We start from the raw sequence: 19,418 nt of genomic DNA, 5'->3' as shown, positions 1-19,418 counted from the left end.
AAATCCGGGGTGCTAAGGGAAAGAGGATTTTGGTCTGCATTTACAGATAATCTTTGGACGAGGCTGGCCAAGAGAAACCTAGGAATTCTGTTAACAAAATGAAGAGAGAAAAGAGGCAAGCATGAGGCAAGCTTATCTCGGGCAGACTCCTGCAATCCAACCACGTCAGATGAATAAAGAGGTTTTAACCTAATTTTGCACTTCCACCACTGGCCCAGACTTTTCATGACAGCAATATACATACATACATATACTGTATATACATATGCCTTCAGTATACAAGCACAATTCCAATGAAGTTGGGACGGTGTATTAAACATAAATAAAAACAGAATCTGATGATTTGCAAAATGCAAATCATGTTCAAACTAATTTAATTAAATACACTACAAAGACAATATATTTGATGTTCAAACTGATCAACTTCATTGTTTTTAGCAAATGGTCATCAACTTAGAACGTTATGGCTGCAACACAGTTCCAAAAACGGCTGGGACAGGATCATGTTTAGCACTGTTGTAATATGCGGAGGCTGAGTTGCCATTTTTGGCACAGTGGGACAGAAAAAAAAAGAAAAAAAAAAAAGGAAAGAAATTGAAAACCACTAGTAAACATTTATTCTGAAGAAAGAAAAGAAATGGCTCGACGCCACTGCGTGTTTCAAGTACCCTTCATGACATATTAAACAAAAACATTCTTCGCCAGGAAACTACTTCCACATAAAAGAAAGAAGCGCCACCTTGTGGCGCGGTGCCACACCACCTTTTCTTTTAACAACATTCAATTAATGTTTGGGAACTGAGGACACTATTTGTTGATGCTTTGTGGATGTAATTCATTCCCATTCTTGCTTGATGTAGAACTTCAGTTGTTAAACAGTCCGGGGTCTCTGTTGTGGTATGGGTGGATAATGCACCACACATTTTCAATGGGAGACAAGTCTGGACTGCCAATCTAGTACCCACACTTTTTTACTACAAAGCCCCGCTGTTGTAATACGTGCAGAATGTGCTTTGACATTGTCTTCCTGAAATAAGCAGGGGTGTCCGTGAAACGGACGTTTTTTGGATGGCAGCACGTTACTCCAAAACCTGTATGTACCTTTTAGCATTAATGGTGTCTTCACATATGTATGTAACAATATAATATGTAAGTTACCCATGCGGCACTCTACCATCAACAGATGCTAGCTTTTGAACTTTGCGTCCATAACCTCCAAATAAAATGTGGGCTCGTTAGACCACAGAACAATTGTCCACTTTGTATCACGCCATCTTTTACATATTTTGAGGTCGTTTTTCAATGGCGTTTTTTTAGCCTTGTCGCTTAAATGCAGCAGTTTCTCCAGATTCTGAACCTGTGGATGATATCATGGACCGACCGTAGATGATGAAATCCCTAAATTCCTTGCAATTGTACATTGAGGAACATTATCCTTAAACTATTTGACTATTTTCTCCCACACTTATTCAAGAGGTGAACCTCGCCCCATCTTTGCGTGTGAATGACTGAGCAATTCAAGGATGCTCCTTTTATACCCAGTCATGGCACCCAACTGTTCCCAATTAGTCTGTTCACCTGTGTGATGTTCCAAACGGTGTTTTGATGAGCATTCCTCAACCTTCTGAGTCTTTTTTGCCACCTGTCTCAGTTTGCGTGTGTGTGTGTGTGTGGGGGGGGGGTTGTTGGAGCCACTACATAAATAAAGATGTCTTTACTTAAATATATTGTCTTTGTATTCATTTAAATATCTGTTGAACAAGTCCATGACACCTTCAACAATGTATGCAATCATTACGAGATTGTCTCGAAGTGAGTTGATAACAGGCGTCCTCCTTTCTGTACTTGTAATGACTCATCACACTGAAAATGATTTTTGTGGGATTGAGTCATGGGTGAATGTTTTATTTTACCCAACACTGCCCCCTGGCTGGAAAATTTAAATCTCACTTTGTACATTATTCTGTTTGATAGCGTCACTTGCAGTTAAATCCATCCACCCATTTTCTGAACCGCTTATTCCTCACAATGGTCACTGGGGGTGCTGGAGCCTATCTCAGCTGACTTTGGGCAGTAGCCGGGGTACACCCTGGACCCTGTTTCAGCCAATAGCAGGGCACACAGAGACGAACAACCATCCACACTCAAGCACACCTAGGAACAATTCAGAGCGTACAATTAACCTGCCATGCATGTCTTTGGAATGTGGGAGAAGACCCACTCAAGCACGGGGAGAACATGCAAACTCCACCCAGGAAGGCCGGAGCCATCCACCGTGCCGCCCTGCAGTTAAATTGTTTTTGCTATTTTCTCAGTGCTTATCAAAACAGGCATGCTATGAATACATTCACTAGCAAACAATACCTAATCTGATTTGCTTTTCCACACACAAATTCAAAGAAGAAGAAGAAAAAAAAAAAGCTTCATTCACCTGAGGGAAAAAGGCAAAATGCAAGAAGCGATCACACTTAATAGTGCATACTTATTTTTATTAGTTGAGTGTATCATTTATTTTTTATGATTTATTCAATTGGTTTCTATTTTCTTCCTGTAAAATTATTACTGTTTATTGTGGATTGCACATGTCTTGAAGTGTAAATGAAATTTGCAATACATTCCAAATCTATTCCATCTTTTTTTTTTTCTTAATCAATAAAGCAATGGCATTTAATAAATGGAAATGTCATATGTGTAATAGATTACAACAACAGCTCATAAGTACCATTACTTATTTTCATAGATGGAAGTAAAAATCATCACTTATTTTCTTCAGTTGGTTTGCGTTAATCAAAAGTTAACACTCAATCCCACATATTGGATATTCCTCAAGTTTATCTCTTTTTATCCAAGACAAATTGGGAAACGTTTAACTTGGAAGCTAGAATGACACACAACAAATAAAAACGTCCTAACAATGACAAAAAACAAAACAACAGTACAAGTGATGGAACTGTCACTTTCCTAACAGGAACTAACATCAGTCATGCTCTTTTACAAAGAGTTAATCCATAAGTGCAAACTTGCAGTCTTATATTGATTCTTAAACAGGACCTGAGAGGGGGATATTTCGTCCAAAAGTCCCAGAGGTTTGCTTTGATTTCATGTTCATGATGTCCTGTGCAGCCGAGATGGACACTGTATTGCTTTTGTCTCGGTGTGGGACCCGGAGGAAATCCACTATGGCACAAGTGGGCTTGGGACGCCTGCGTCTTAATGGCCTTTTCTCTGCCCGGGTCTTCGACAGGGACAGACCTTGGCATATCCGAGAGCAGGCGGTTGTGACTCCACAGAAGGAGGGATCGTCTGAATGGGACGATGCCTCTGAGCTGCCCTCGGATGGCGAGTCTCTGAAGGTGGGCAGAAGCAGCCTCTTGGTCAGGGTCACCGGGTTTGTTTTGACAGGCACGCTCCATACGGCAGCTCCGTTGCATGCCCGTGGAGCTGTATGGAAGGACGTTAGAGTCTGCACTTTCTCAATGGGTTTCATCTTGCGTCGTCTTTTCTGAATGGGGGGCTAGGGGGATTGAGACAATAACAGGCGGAGGTTAAGTCACGTCCAGTATGACAGTGTATTCTGTGAAGCATTTGAAATTTATGTCATTGTTGGCAATGGACCTTTTGAAGAATTAATAAGCAGTGGCCCAATTTATTATCTTTTGAGTTACGCATCATTGCTTGGTATGTTACAAGTAAGCTTGCAAGGACAGGTTTTCTGCAGGTTTCAGCTGCAGCAATCTAATTGAATGCTTTTTAATGCAACTTAAATTAATTTAATGCCCATGTTGTACAACTTATACTGTTTATATAATAGGGCTGTCTACGGACTACCATTTTTAATGAAATAATCGTACATTTTCCATAGTTAACTTGAAATTATTCATAAATTAATCGCACATTATTTTTTTCCAATGTACTCAATATCCTAACTTTTCCTTCTCTGGTTAATTAACATAAAAGTGGTCAAATATGGTTACCAAATATAAATGTGGTTTTATTTCTTAGTTCACTGATACAGTAGTTTTTTGTAATTTATGAAGTAAAGCTGGCAGTTATGATTAAAACGAGTGTGAAACACTTGAATCATAGATTTGTGTTGAGGTAATATTCTGCCACTAGGTGGCATTAGTGTTCATGTTGGACATTGGAATGGAAGGCTTTATATGTCATCGCACAAGTACATAAGTAACAAAATTGATTAACAGGCACAACCCGTCCAAGAAACATGAAAAACAATGACAGAGCGAGAAAGAACAGGAAAGCCCGTCAATTTGCTATTGTGGCGTCTTGAGACGTAGACTTATGCCAATGTCAGACTACGCGATTTTTTTGTCTTACACGACAGTTGCGCTGTCACATTACACGACAAATTCGCTCCGTGTCCTGGACGGGGCGTGTAGTCACACTACACGTCTGAATGCGTCAAGACACCAGCCGATCATCGCGTGTTGTCTTTCCAAGAGAGACGCGTCGGCCACTGTTTGTCGGGGAGGTGGGACCAAAAAAAAAAAAAAAGAGGCAAGGACAGGGAGTGTTTGCGTGAATGGAGCACGCATGGGACAAGTGTGGTGTGAGCGCATTGCTTGCGTTCCCTGCTCCTCATTAGTGTTTAAAATGTGATTTAGTAGCCAACACTGTATTTTAATTTATTTAGGCCTATAATGCGCCGGGATAATTATAGCTGATTTTGTTAATTAATTTGCGGGATGACATCTTGTTTTATTATTTTATCAAACACTGAAATATTATATTGTTTGAGTATTTTTTTACTGCTTCATTTATTCATATTTGACTTGTTTTAGTACGGTGCATTGGACAATAGGCCACTCACTCCGAGGGGGGAAACTTTCAAGTGAGAGCGGGTGACAGTTAAGGCGGCGAGGCCTGGCCCGACTATATGAAAATGTGATCGATCCTCACTAAATATGTGCCCATCTCATATGCCCAAATTTCTGAAATTATTAGAACAACAGTCACAATATATTTTGGTCCTCTATTCACGTCGCTGTTGCCTGACGGGTTGCACGGATGCGTGCTCGCTCCATGCAGCCGCAGCGCTGCAATGGGGCGCTTTTTTTTTTATTTTTATTTATTTTTTATTTATTGAACATATAAACAGATGAACAACAGAGATAAGAAAAAAAACAACAACAACAATCAAAAGAGAAGAAAATCCCAATAAAATAATCATTCAATCAATCATAACTTACATGTTCAAAAGGGAGTAGGAAGAAGTTAGAAACTTATCTAGTCCTACCCCTTTTACTAAATATATTTAAACTTATTTCATTATTAATACAATTCTAATTTACTATTATTAAAATGAAATATATAAACTAAGTTATATATATACAAAAGTGCACTTAAACATATTCACATTTGCCAAAAACATATATACATAAATTTCCTAAACATATACCATAATACCTATCTAAATCATTTACACATACTCACATGTACAATTTTCATATTCTGGTCTGACATAGGTAATTTTTTGTAACTTTACTTTAAAAAAAAAATTTAAACTCCAGCAGTGAGTCACAATTTTTCAGTTCAATTCCCAAATGATTCCACAAATTAACATCTTTTACAGATACACACCTTTGCTTAATATTTGTTCTTGTTTTGGGTTTTTTGTACACACTTGTACCCCTTATATCATTAAGGACTGTGTCTAATTTCAAATAACTTCTGAGTACTGTGGTAGAGTAAATTGTTATAAACTTTATACATTATTTGTGCTATTTTAAAATCCACCAAGTCATAAAATTTCATTGCATTTAATTTAATAAATAGTGGATGTGTTGGTTCTGTATATTTTGATCGATTAATAATTCTTATAGCTTTCTTTTGCAATTTGAAAACGGTGTTGGTATTTGTTTTATATGCCATTCCCCAGAATTCCACACAGTAGGTCAAATATGGTAATAATAGTGAACTATATAATATATATAATGATTTCATGTTTAAAACATCCTTACTTTTATAGAGTATCCCTATAATTTTTGACATTTTCCTTTTAACAGTTTCAATGTGTGGCTTCCAACATAATTTATCATCAATAACAACTCCAAGGAATTTATTTTCATTCACCCTTTCTATTTCAATTGAATTCACCATAATTTTAATTTGATGAGTGATTTGTCTAGTGCCAAAAACTATGAACTTGGTTTTATTTAAATTCAATGATAATTTATTCACATCAAACCAGTTTTTTAATATATTCAATTCATACTCCACAAGTGTCAGAAGCTGCTTCAGGTTTTCTCCTGCACAGTAGAAAGTTGTATAATCAGCAAATAAGACACTTTTCAATATTTTTGAGGCACAGCAAATATCATTTATATACAGTATAAATAATTTAGGGCTGAGCACAGACCCTTGGGGAACTCCATGAGTGATCTTCATGTGTTCCGACTGTACATTATTAAACTGCACATACTGATATCTATTATCCAAATAACTTTTCATCCACTGATAAGCTAAACCTCTTATTCCATATTTCTCTAATTTATTCATTAATATAGAATGATCTATAGTATCAAAAGTTTTTTTTAAATCCATAAAAATCCCAACAGTAAATTCTTTATTATCTATATTGGTAGATATTGCTTCTACAAGCTCCATGACTGCCATTGAGGTGGTCCGTTTTTCTCTAAACCCATATTGAGTTTCACTTAAGAGCTTATGTTTCTCAATAAAATTATCCAGTCTGTATGAAAATAATTTTTCTAGAATTTTTGAGAACTGTGGCAACAATGATATTGGTCTGTAATTATTAAACTGTGTTTTTCTCCACTTTTATAAACAGGAATGACTTTGGCTATCTTCATTTTTGATGGAAATATACCAGTTTTAAATGATAAATTACAAATATATGTAAAGGGTTGTACAATATATTCTATAATACGTTTTACTAATGTCATATCAATGTTAAGACAGTCAGTAGACTTTTTATTTTTTAATGTTTTCACAACATTTAATACTTCTATATCATTAACATCATTAAGAAACATTGTGGATAAATTACTTACAATGTTCTTATTTATTTCATGTTTGTTTCTTGGCTCTGGGATTTTGTTTGCCAAGTTGCTGCCCACGTTAACTAAATATTCATTAAAATTATTAGCTATGTCAGAAATTTCATCAATTACCATATTGTTATCTTTTATAAAATATTGTGGATAATTTGTTTTCTTAGAACTTTTTTTAATTACATGATTTAGTGTTTTCCATATTTCTTGTGTATTGCTTTTATTCTGTTCTAATAATGCATGGTAATAATCTTTCTTACTTATTCGAATAATATTTACTAATTTAGTTTTATAGATCTTATACTTTGTCTCAGCTTCCACAGTTCTCAATTTAATAAATCTTTTGTATAAATTATTTTTCTTTTTACATGCATTCTGTATCCCCTTCGTCATCCATGTTTTATTTGGACCTTTATACTTGCTTGTAATTTTAATTAATGGACAATGTTTATTATATAAAGAGATAATAGTTGACTGAAATTCACTATATGCAGTATCAGGATCGTTATTTGAATAAACCTCAGACCAGTTGTGTTTCTCTAAATCCAGCTTAAAGGCAGCCATGGAGCACGGAGTTCTTACTCTAGTTTCAAATGTGTAAGTAGTCGGCTTCATTTTTTTATCAAAATAATCATAAAAAAATTGCAAAGATCGGGAGGTGATCACTTATATCATTAATAAGGAGTCCACTTTCTACTTTAAGGTCAATTTTATTTGTAAATATATTATCAATTAGTGTAGCTGTATCGATTGTTATTCTACTAGGTTTTATAATAACAGGAAATAAACTATTACTATACATCATATTTATAAAATCAGTTGTTTTCTGATGTTTATTAGGATTTAATAAATCAATGTTAAAATCACCACACAATATTCGCAATTTTTTATCATTTGTATAACTAAGGATATCTGTTAACTTATCGTTAAATGTATCAAGACATGATCCTGGTGTCCTATATATACACAACTTATAATTACGTTTGATATATATTTTATGTGAACTTCAATAGTTACACATTCCATTACATTATCCACAGTAGTAGTTAGATGTTCAATTTTACTACATTTGAAAACCTTAACATATATTCCAACTCCTCCTCCCCTTCTGTTTTCCCTATTCATTGTAAACAATTCATATCCTTCCATTTCTATATCGCTTATTTTCTCATTATCAAGCCATGTCTCTGATATGGCTAAAATTTGGAATTTATTTATTTTACTCAAGCATTTTTTAATTTCTGTAAAATTTTTATGTAGACTTCTGCTATTAAAATGTATGATTGAGAATGCACGAAAATCCTTACTTATATTTACATTAAATTGCTCATTAGTGTGGTACTCGCAGACAAGGTCATAGTTGTTACTACATAAAAATTTATCTGGGTCAATGCCATTTTCTGGATCAGATGTCTTATATTTCGTATAATCAAATATTTTTAAATTATTTGTATTTGGGTATAGATTTACCATTCTAGTATTTGTCAACTTTTCGTCATCAAGTGTACTACGTCTTCCTTCATTTTATTGACGAGTTGTGTTGGTGCAGGTGTCTGGGTGTGCTTGTACGGGAATGAATTATAAGCTTATCGTATTTTAGGTAGGCAATCTCTCCTCTTTCCCGTGCTGCTTTCATTTCTGGTATAAGTTATTTCCGTTTTTTTCGAACAATATCTGTAAAATCCTCATTTATGTATATATTTGTACCCTTAAGATGTTTTGTTTTTTGTAGAATTTTTGTTTTATCTTTGTTTTAACTTTTAAAACTTTGTTTTAATTTTAACTAATTCAATTTAATGCTTTTTAATGACCCGCAGAAACCCTGAATGAGTAAACACACCCCCACACACCCCCACACACACACACACACACACACACACAGAAATAACCAGAAGCTCACTGATTTCACTTACTAAGCCACACCCCTTTCAAGGCCCACATGAATACTACAGTAGTATACCTTAGACAGCCACTTTGCATCTTTATGTTGTCTTTTATTATGTTTTTATGCAATTATGAACAAAAGGTTTATTAAAACAACAAAAAAAAAATGTTTTTCTTGTGGGTTGGAAAAGACTGACATTTCAGAAGTGATTTCAGAGTAAACTGACTTTTTAGCTTGTCATTAGCACATTAAATTTGGAAGTCAAATAAGTAAGTAACCATATTCTCTCTGTACCTTTCTGTTAGCTTCAGTCTCCTCAGGATGAAGATTTTCAGGACCTGTAAGCCAGAAAATGGTAATGCTTATTTCTACTCCAAAAAAGGGTTCAGATGTGCATTTCATAGTTAGACAATCAAAAATGAGAAATAAATTCAAAATGCATGTGTACCTTTACTAGGCACTAACTGGAATGAGTGCATTAGTGGATAGGATGCACTCCTCTTCAAACTACAGTCATCACCGGAGGTGAAATTCCTAAAAAAGAAACGGTCACAGTTGCAAAAGTGTCCTTGGCATTTACTCCAACATGATCCACTGTGGATTCTAGTTAGCATACTTTTGATGAGCAACTTGTTACAATGGATTTAGAATTGAGAACATTTTTGTCTGTTACCAATGATAAGCTTGAGTTGTACTAGTACCTCTCAGGACAGCGGAAGCTGTAGCTGTTTACTGTGGGTGGCTCTGGCTCTGCATTTGGAGGTGTGATGGAGATGCGGCAGCGGTTGGCAAACAGCACCAGGCCGAAACACAGACTCAGCAGCAGGCACAGCAGCAGGTAGTTGTGTCTGTCTGACACCTGGGAGACATACCCACCCATAACCGGTTACATTGCTGGAAATATCATGCTCCCCCTTTGAATTTTCTTCTCTTGTTTTCTATAAGAACACTGGGACACGATCATTTATTATACACATTTTGTGATATTTAAATTTCGAGTGTGTGCAGTAAGATTTTTTTTTTTATGTAAAATGATGTCCTTTCTACGGAGCCCCTAAGGTGACATGGTAGGAAAAAAAAAACAAACAAAAAAACTTACGATTGCGTTCCCTCGCAAACATCTTTGCGTTCCCTCGCAAAGACTGCGAGGGCACGCAATCTAAAAAACTTTGCGTTCCCTCGCAAAACATCTTTGGAACGCAAAGATTGCGTGCCCTCGCAAAAAACTGCGTTCTCTCGCAAAGATTGCGAGGTTTGCGTTCCCTCGCAAAGATTGCGTTCCCTCGCAAAACAACTTTGCGTTCCCTCGCAAAGTTTGCGAGATAACGCAAAGTTGTTTTGCGAGGGAACGCAAAGTTGTTGTTTTTGCCTACCATGTCACCTTCGCTGCGCCGTAAACACTTCCGGGTCATCTTCCATGTGAACAAAAGCGACAAGGATGGAACGTTTGTAATCATGAAACAAAACAGTGGGAAAGCTTTCCCAAAGCAACTAGGATGGAGCATGTATTTTTCCACTGCTTTGTTTACACGTCGCTTTTGTTCACATGGAAGATGACCCGGAAGTGTTTACGGTGCAGCGAAGGTGACATGGTAGGCGGAAAAACAACTTTGCGTTCCCTCGCAAAACAACTTTGCGTTCTCTCGCAAAGTCGCAAAGTTTTTTGCGAGGGCACACAATCTTTGTGTTCCCTCGCAAAGATTGCGTTCCCTCGCAATCTTTGCGAGGGAACGCAAAATGTTTTGCGAGGGAACGCAAAGTTTTTTTGTTTTTTTTTCTACCATGTCACCTTAGGGGCTCCGTACCTTTCCCCTCTATAAAGGTGGGTTGGAAAACATGACGAATATTGAATTGAACATGTTTTAATTCCAGGGCATGTTGCGGCACATCATGACACATGCCCACCTTTCTACAGCATGCACGAGACGTATCACAATAAATTGTTTGGTCAACGCCACGCTCCGCACTTATAAGTGCAGTGCAAAAAGGTCTCTAGCTTGTCTAAGTGGAGCTAAAGCTGTGGTTGGAAAGTGGTAATGGATCATGTGGTTTTATCTACCTCATTCTTCAGCTGGCTGACCTGATCTGACAGGTTGAGAACCATCTGAGTCACATTCTCCAACTGGCCTTGCAGCAACTGAATTGACTCCGTCTGACGCTGGTCCTACATGAGAATTTTAGCCCAGGTGAATTAAACATATGATCATGTTATGTAGCTGTGTTCCAAAACTAGAATATATCTGATACAGTATTTCCAAAATACCGTGAGAACAATCTTTTTTTTTTTCTTCAAAGGCGCTGTGGAGACGGCTGCCTCTCCAGTAGCTCTTCCGTTTTTTTTTTTTTTAACTCTTTTAACTAATTAAACCTCCTTTCCTTTATTTTCTCATTTTGTGAAGCGATTGTGTGCTTTACTTATCCAGTTCAGTTCAGTTTAGTTTATTTGAGCACAAAAAACAAAAAAAACAAGACAGATCAAACAAACAGTATACTGTTAATGCCCAAAAGGAGTAGGCTGAAGCAAAAGCTTATAGTCGCCTACCCCATCATGATATAATAATACAAGAGCCCAAACTTTTCCCACTCATCATTAATACTCAACAGAAAAGAAAACGAAAATGAGAAAGACTATATATCCTATGGATATTTCTACCTTTTCAACGCATACAAAAGCCAGTTTCCTCACTTATTCACGGGAGGAACTTTTGGCTCTGAATATCAAAGGACGGGCCGGGCTACGACACCACATCCCGGCGGAGCTGAGAAGGAGAGCACGGGGCTGTAAGGCTAGGGCTAAGCTAAAGACCGAACGAAGGGAGAATCGGAGACGCTACAAGCCATCAATTCCCTCCGTCGTCATGGGGAATGTGAACTCGCTGCCGAATAAAATCGACGAACAGTCCGCACTGAACAACCAGCGGATCTACCGGGAGAGCAGCTTGTTCATCTTTACGGAGACATGGCTGAACCACCTTGTACTGGATGCCAACGTGGACCTGCTGGGATTCACTGCTGTGAGAGCCGACAGAGACACTAAGGCAAGCGGGAAAAGCAAAGGTGGGGGGCTCATCATGTATGTGAACAATCACTGGTGTAATCCAGGACATATCTCCGTAAAGACAGTCTCCTGTTGCCGGGATCTCGAGTTGTTAGCTGTTAGCCTGCGGCCATATTATCTGCGGAGGGAGTTCAGCCACGTGATCACCGTCTGTGTTTACATCCCCCCGAACGCGGACTCAGCCACTGCATGTGAAAAAATACTTTGTCACAGCGAGGCTACAGACGCAGCACCCTGATGCACTCATTATCTCTGGGGACTTCAACCATGTAACATTGGACTCTACTTTGGCTGCTTTTAATCAAGTTGTGGACTGCCAGACCAGGAACAACAGGTCTGATCTGCTGTATGTTAACATACGGGATGCATACAGAGCGACTCCCCTCCCCTCACTTGGGAAGTCTGATCACAACTTGGTCCACCTACAGCCAATGTATATTCCCCTGGTTCAAAAGCAACCAGTGACAACTCGATCTGTCAGGAGGTGGTCCCCTGAGAAGGAAAGTGCCTTGAGAGACTGTTTTAACACCACAGTCTGGGAGGTGCTGATGAACACACATGGTGAGGACATAGAGGAGATGACACACTGTCTGACGGATTATCTAAATTTCTGCGCACTTCACTTCACAAATATGGCACTTTACTGTCCTTTAATTTATTTAATTCAATCTCCGTGTAATAACCTTATTTATTGATTGATTGAATTTTTATTTTCCTTCTTCTTCTTATTATTATTATTATTAATTCAATCTCTGGTGTAATAACCTTATTTATTGATTGATAAAGTCAAGTCTAAGTCTAAGTCTAAGAAATGTCACTCACTTGCTCCTCTGCAATTCTTGAGGTGTTCTGGAGTTTAATAATGGTTTTGTTGAAAGCCTTCTGCATCTCCTCCATCTGCTTCCGATATCTTGTAATAAAAAGGAATAAAGGGTCAAACAAAACTAAAAACGACATCATAGCAACCAAGTGTGTTATTTCTTGACCTCACCTCTGGCTGAGCTGCTCCAGATAGCGCCCGCTCAGCGACATATTCATCTCCAGGGCCTTAATGCGGTTGTTGAGTCGCATGAACACGGACTCCTTCTGGCTGGAGCCGTGCACCGGGTTGCCGTTCTGTTCGGTCCCATTCGGGGGATCTGCATAGATGTCTGAGAGGGTCGGTGAGGGGGATGTTGAGGGCAAAGGAGGGAGACCGTGGGTGGACAAATCTTCTGTAAAGTCCTCTGTTTTGGTATCAGTTACGACTGGGGCGCTACTAGAGAGCTCAAGTTCAATGGGGGTGTGTGCAGCAGGCAGGGATGGCTCAGTGGGAAGAGTGACAGCTGCTGGGTCCGGAAACTGATGTACATGAGGAGAAGCAGTCTGGGACTCACCTGTCATCTCAGGATTTTGAATAGAGACATGTATGGCTATGGTGGATTTTTCTTCCATTGGTGCCACTTTGCCATCTTCCACTGCGGTTCTGATGACTGAGCCACTGGGAGGTAGTGATGCCTCTGTATGGTTCGCCACAGCTAGCATGTCTTGGCTCTCCTCGGAGCTTAGTGGCTTCGCTGGAGCCTCAGAAGAAAGCTGTGCAGTCTCAACGACAGTAGGATTGGCAGCGGATGAATCAGCGGTGGTGGGTTTGGGGAGGCTTGATGTCTGACTGGGCTCCAGGAGAGGCGGTTCGGACATAGAGTCATAATAAGATTCTACTACAGGGTTGTCTAGAGGCTGGGGAGTTTGTGACAGACTGGCTCCGCTTTCTGGCTCCTCCCCAGGAGCTTGTTCTTTTTCATGGGGCTGACGTGCCTCATTGTGATGCTGCTTGGGATCAGCACAGACAGAGGAGGGTGAGCGAGGGGGCCAAGTGGGAGTGTGGATGGAAGAAGCAATTTGCTTTCTGACCACCGATTGGCATTTCCTTTTTTTGAACAGCAGCACCAAACATTGCTGCTGCAGATATTCCTGAAGGGAGGTTGCACACGAACAAGTGGAAAACCATGGAAGAAATGCACAGAAGTCAACATGTTGTACATTGCGATCCATTTTCTCATTCTCCCCATCTATCTCATCCTCTTTATCCAAAAGTGTGATTGTCGAGCTGATAGATTCTTCTTCCTCCGACTCCAAAGGAATAACAATTTGTTCCTCCTGTGGAGGAGGCTGCTGTTCACTGGTCTCAGTTGGAAGCAGTTCTGGGACAGCTGTTGTTGAGGATGGGGCAAGAGTTTCAGCTAAATCTGTGTCTGGAGACAATGTTGCCTCTTCCAACTCGGAACTAGAAGGAGCAAAAACAATGAAAACAGACTAAATCGGTAGATGTATGTATTACACATTTTAAAACAGAAACCAAAGAGATCCAAAAGTTAGTATTTTATTTTCAGACAAGTGACAGGTGAGAAGATGGCAATTTACTTCTATAATAAATGGTTGACTCTTGGACAATTTGATCCCACACTTGTGAAATGATGGCTACGCCATTGCACAGTTATGACTGATACAATGAGGCTTCTGACAGGGACTCACACGGTGGTTGGGTCTGTGATGGGAGTTTGAGTAATTGTTTCATTAACACCAGTCCCAGTCATATTCACATCCTTGGATGAAAGGTTTCCTACAAAACACAAATGGGAAATACTAAATTTGATAATTAGCTAAAATAATCCATTTGTACATTACATCCTTTCAGGGCCATGTTAGCAGGTCACAACATAGGCATACAACACATTCTAATGATATCCCATAGAAAGATAATGCAGCTCAGATTTGACTTGAAACTTGTGTTTTGTTATTTTTTCCAGTAGTGTATAGTAAAACCTGGCACTTTTAGTATGATTCAGTTAAACTCTGAATACCACTTCAAACTAAAACATGACCAATTCTCTAATATTGTGCATTTTTATTTCATAAAACTCCAGGATCCAATCTCATTAGTGTGCAGGTGCACCTAACGAAAAATTGAAATACTGCATCTTTTCATGTATAAGACGATTGCATCTCCTCAACAACAGAGGCCAAGGGTAGAATACAGTATTATTGCTGACATTAGATTGTAAAAATGTTGATTACCGGTACATACCTTGCATTTCTGAGTTGCCACCAAGAACATTTACAGCAATATTATTGACCATGTTTAAAATGACATCTGATGAGAAACACAGTATAGCACATGTATTTAAAGAAGGGCCAGAATGTACTGTAGTCACTCTTTTTCAGGCTTCTTCATTTGTTAAAAAACAAAACAATTGTTTTCTTACCCTTAGCTGAGCCAATCAGATTCTTGGAATACATGACTTCCCCAGGTCCATAGCCAGATGCATAATCTGAAGGAGGAAAGCATTCTTATTGACACAATAATGACCAATTGACACAATACACCTGCTGGATTATTAGTCATGTGTATTCTTTTGTCTGCACTGTGCCTGTATTGTTAACTTTATTTTGCTTTCCTGTTAAATTGTGTTTTTGTTGCTGCATATTAGCCATGTTCCTTATCGTAGGAAGATTACGAATGGAAATGAGCCTTTTGGCTAAAATTGGGTGCATTTACTGGTACACTTCGTTTTTTAAATGTTCATTACAGTACAATGTCCCTCGACAACAAATAAAGAGAAAGAAAGAAATATTTACACCTAACTAAAAACATATAACTAAATTGAATGTATAGTTTGAATACACAAAATGAATACAATCTATCTAAAACATATAAATGTATACCCAAGTCGTCATCCTGATCTTCTGGTCTTTCAGAAGGCTCAACTATTTCTTCATACTCTTCCACCATGCTTGTCCCAAACACTCTGCAAAGACAAAGTTATTATTTCTTTGAATGCTTATAAAAACAAGTTGTTTTGTTTAAATGTCTATTAATGGGTCAAGTGCAGCCTTAATTTACTAATCAAGTGAAATAAATAAATAAATAAATAAATAAATAAATAAATAAATAAATAAAATAAAAAATCAAATTGGAGTTGTTCCAAAGTCAAACTCACATGGTGGTCAGATAATATGAAAGAAAGCTCATGGGAGAATTGCAATAACAACTATGCAAACTGTTGTCTCTTTTGAACATGCACAGCAAAACAATTGATTTCCAAAATCACATAAAGCTAACACAGTTGACCACTCCCCTCTCCATAAAATCAGAGTTGAAAGCCTATTGACCCATTGTGGATGTTGTGAAGCCTGAATATATTATTACACATACCTAATGAGACTGAGGGGGCAGAAATGCTCAGAGCCAAAGTGAGACAGCAGTTCAACCTACAAAAATAGTGGACCAATAATCAGCTATTATAACAGTTTTAAGTACATGTGATATGATGTGATCAATGAGATGTATCCTATCAGTGTTATTTATGAACAAAGACTGTTAGCAATGATTTGAAAAAGATTTTAGTAGCGGGTAAGTCATTTAACGTAAGGATTTTTGATTGACGTGTGAATTTCGCAATGTAGGAAAATGACTGTAGTGATGTTAGCAGCATAATAGAGTTGAAGTTGATCAGCCAAAAGGAAGAAGAAAAAAAGAAGAAAAAAAAGCTCCCTTCCATGAGTCCTATTGAATTCACTCAATTCGCAGACATCTACACAACACACAGGCTAACCTTTATGTACTTGGTGAACATCTGAAGCAAGAGAAAGAAGAGGGTCGGGGTCAGAGGAAAACATTATAAGCTGTATAGGTGCAGTGATAACAAAACCACATGCTACTGCCTTTGAAATTACATACTATAATTAAGTTCAATACTTTTATTGTGTCTCCATTATAATATCAATTCTGAACACTTAAAAAGAACAAAGAAAAACATGCAGCAGACTCGGCAAAAAAACCCAAACCAACTGTGTTTACCTTCACATATTTAGCATAAAGCTGCTCATCCAATGGAAAGCTCTGGACTGTACGTTCGTCCCGAGCATGAAAGGTTCCTAACTTGAGCCATTTGTTGGTTGGGTATCTACACAAGTGTATTTACAAACACAGCAAGAGAGTGGTACCTCATCAGAAAAATGGGCAGATTAATGAACTGAGTGTTTAGTTTTGTAATGTCTGTTTGGATCACATAGTATGTTGCAGTTTACCTGTCACTGATGGAGACGAGAAAGTCTTTGGGTGTGGAAGAAAAGAGTTCAAAATTGGCAATATCCAACTGCTTCACCTGAATGGGCTCACAGAGCTCAATGATGAACCTGTGGGAGGGTAACACAAATGCTGACATTTATCACCAGTTAACCAGGCTAACTGGTGCTTCATGCAAAGCACATACCAGATTTTATTACTGCAGGGGTTAAGCATGTACAAGTCCATATTCTCCTTCAATATGGCCGAGGTGCTCTGAGAGTGACAAAAGATAAAAATAAGACCCTCTTGAATGGCTGCTGCAGTGTCACATAGCATACCTTAGCTTCTGCGTTAGCACCAAGGATCTTTGCTCCACACTCCACGGAAGCATAGTTGTTGAAGTTTTTTTGGACCTTCTTCACAACAGTGGAACCCACATTAGTAGAAGTGTGTGTGGACAGAGCTAATGAAAAAAAAAATCCTTTGTACTACTTGTTTGAACCAAGACTGTTCTATACAAGGAAAATCAAGATAAAATGTTACTTTTTTCGTTCTCCACTTCCATCATTTTCCGTTTCCACTCATCAAATGTTGGAATGTCTTCAGGGTCTTTGCTGTTCACACTGGGATCAGTGTCCATGGTGACAGAAGCACTCACATCCTTTGGGGGAGAAAATGAAAGCTGGGATGCTTCCACTGGCGGTTGGACATTTGGTACCGATGATACTTACTTGCTCATTGAGAGAGTGTGACAAGTTCCCATCCAGATGCTGACCAGACTGGGCACTTGGAGGGTCACTGTGAGTTTTGGTACCAGTTGTGTGAACATTTGACACGTTTTCCAAAACTACTGGAGGATGCCTGCAGGAACACAAAAACACAATTTTAATAGAGTTCAGAGCTCAACACCCAAAACAGCTTTGATAGTTTCATCTGCAAATAACCTATTGAATTGAGATGACTACCTGTTTTGATCATAGGGGTTTGCCTCTTCCACACATTCAGCAGGAGGCAAGTCAGCATCAATGACCTCAGAATGAGCTTCATCATTTGCATCGTCTGAAACACTAAGATGACATGAGCAAGTTATAGTTTTACAGTCTATCAATCTAACAGGAAAAGACAGTACCCACTAAAACGTGAACTTGTAAAAATGTGTTTAGTAAAAAGACTTGCCTGACTGTAACGGTATCTTGAAAAGTAGGAATTACGGGGCTGCCATTTTCCTCAACAGTGGATTCATGGACTGTATCAGAAGACATAATGAGGACAACTGCTTCTTGGTCTTGAGCAGTGGATGCATCAACGTTTCCCATTTCTAATCCTTGCTTGTGTTCCGGCTGTGGCTGGGAAATGCCACTGCTGACTCCTAATGTCGTATCTACGGTGGGCTGGTCTAGCTCAGGAGCCTGGAAGATAAAAGGTCAAGCAAAACTTTTGAAATGTTTGACCTGTTGGGTCAAACCATCATCAACCACCATTCATTCCGCCCATCCATATTCTGCCACGTCTTGATTGAGGTCATTGGTAACTGAAGCCTATTCCACATGACTTAGGGTGAGATGTGGGATACTGTACACCCTCCACCGGAGGCCACTATCACAAGCCATGGACTGTATAGCAGTGATCCTCAATAGGAACCTGCCAGCCAAGATCAGGCTATCTCAAAGTAGAAGTATGTTCATCAGCCAAATTGCACTTCATAAAGTGGCAGCACATGAGGTGGGCGCCTGCTGCAATGTCTTTTGGTTGTGTCAGCACCTGTAGACCAGGACTTGTCTCCATGGCAATGATACAGGCAGTTGGTTACTAGGACACTAAGCTCACACATGTAATTTCAATTTTTAACTTTCAGAGATTTTGCCACCTGTAATAGCTAAGATTGTACAAAATGACACGCTCTGCTTCTAAAAGAAAAGTGTACTGTTAAAATCATCGATTCTAAGAATGGACTGAAAATTTCACATTCATAATAACAGGGCAGTAATTAAATACTGTAATTAATTGGCCAGTTAATGTTGATCAAAAGGTGGCCTGAGCACTGAAGTACTTACAATATTCTTTATTGGTGAGAATAATAACTACTTGACATTTGACCCACCTCTGAATGTGTCTCTTTTTTGTCCACTGCCTGTGTCGACTGCTCTTCTTTTTGATAGTCGCCTTGTGACCACTCATTTCTAGACAAGGTCTCGGGGAGTAAAACCAAGATCTCATCAACCTGAAAAATGTGAATACACATTTTGATACATGAGCAAATGGTATTAGAACACAATCATGAACATTTATCATAACAGCATTCACAGACTTTCCACTTCTGTACAAATATTACTTGAGAATCGTTGTTCTGAAACTTACTACAAGATGCATTAAAATGTAGAGGTACACTTGCAT

General features: G+C 38.5%; 1 protein-coding gene across 4 annotated transcripts in view; it reads right to left on the bottom strand.

The window, feature by feature from the left end:
• Window positions 1–2,472: 2,472 nt before the first annotated feature.
• LOC144005727 (SUN domain-containing ossification factor-like) overlaps window positions 2,473–19,418 on the bottom strand; it is a 74,366-nt gene continuing 57,420 nt past the window's right edge. The window contains exons 3-25 of one of the 4 annotated variants that reach the window (XM_077504023.1): window positions 19,126–19,245; window positions 18,201–18,433; window positions 17,990–18,091; window positions 17,756–17,885; window positions 17,568–17,685; window positions 17,363–17,487; window positions 17,230–17,297; window positions 17,045–17,152; window positions 16,815–16,920; window positions 16,570–16,590; window positions 16,170–16,225; window positions 15,680–15,762; window positions 15,220–15,285; window positions 15,042–15,107; window positions 14,489–14,576; window positions 13,351–14,240; window positions 12,966–13,125; window positions 12,797–12,884; window positions 10,976–11,080; window positions 9,618–9,775; window positions 9,365–9,450; window positions 9,211–9,254; window positions 2,473–3,514 (exon numbers count right to left, since the gene is read on the bottom strand). In XM_077504023.1, coding sequence (XP_077360149.1) covers window positions 3,041–3,514; window positions 9,211–9,254; window positions 9,365–9,450; window positions 9,618–9,775; window positions 10,976–11,080; window positions 12,797–12,884; window positions 12,966–13,125; window positions 13,351–14,240; window positions 14,489–14,576; window positions 15,042–15,107; window positions 15,220–15,285; window positions 15,680–15,762; window positions 16,170–16,225; window positions 16,570–16,590; window positions 16,815–16,920; window positions 17,045–17,152; window positions 17,230–17,297; window positions 17,363–17,487; window positions 17,568–17,685; window positions 17,756–17,885; window positions 17,990–18,091; window positions 18,201–18,433; window positions 19,126–19,245 — 3,495 coding nt within the window. In that variant the 3' untranslated portion in view covers window positions 2,473–3,040. Of the gene's footprint in view, window positions 3,515–9,210; window positions 9,255–9,364; window positions 9,451–9,617; window positions 9,776–10,975; window positions 11,081–12,796; window positions 12,885–12,965; window positions 14,241–14,488; window positions 14,577–15,041; window positions 15,108–15,219; window positions 15,286–15,679; window positions 15,763–16,169; window positions 16,226–16,569; window positions 16,591–16,814; window positions 16,921–17,044; window positions 17,153–17,229; window positions 17,298–17,362; window positions 17,488–17,567; window positions 17,686–17,755; window positions 17,886–17,989; window positions 18,092–18,200; window positions 18,434–19,125; window positions 19,246–19,418 lie in introns of all 4 variants that reach the window. The other 3 variants (XM_077503997.1, XM_077504015.1, XM_077504006.1) reach the window with 3 other exon arrangements.

The sequence above is a fragment of the Festucalex cinctus genome, chromosome 1 (assembly GCF_051991245.1).
Source record: "Festucalex cinctus isolate MCC-2025b chromosome 1, RoL_Fcin_1.0, whole genome shotgun sequence".
In the NCBI taxonomy this organism is placed as follows: domain Eukaryota; kingdom Metazoa; phylum Chordata; class Actinopteri; order Syngnathiformes; family Syngnathidae; genus Festucalex; species Festucalex cinctus.
The sequence above is the reverse complement of the archived record's forward strand: the minus strand, read 5'-3'. Positions and strand labels throughout refer to the sequence as shown.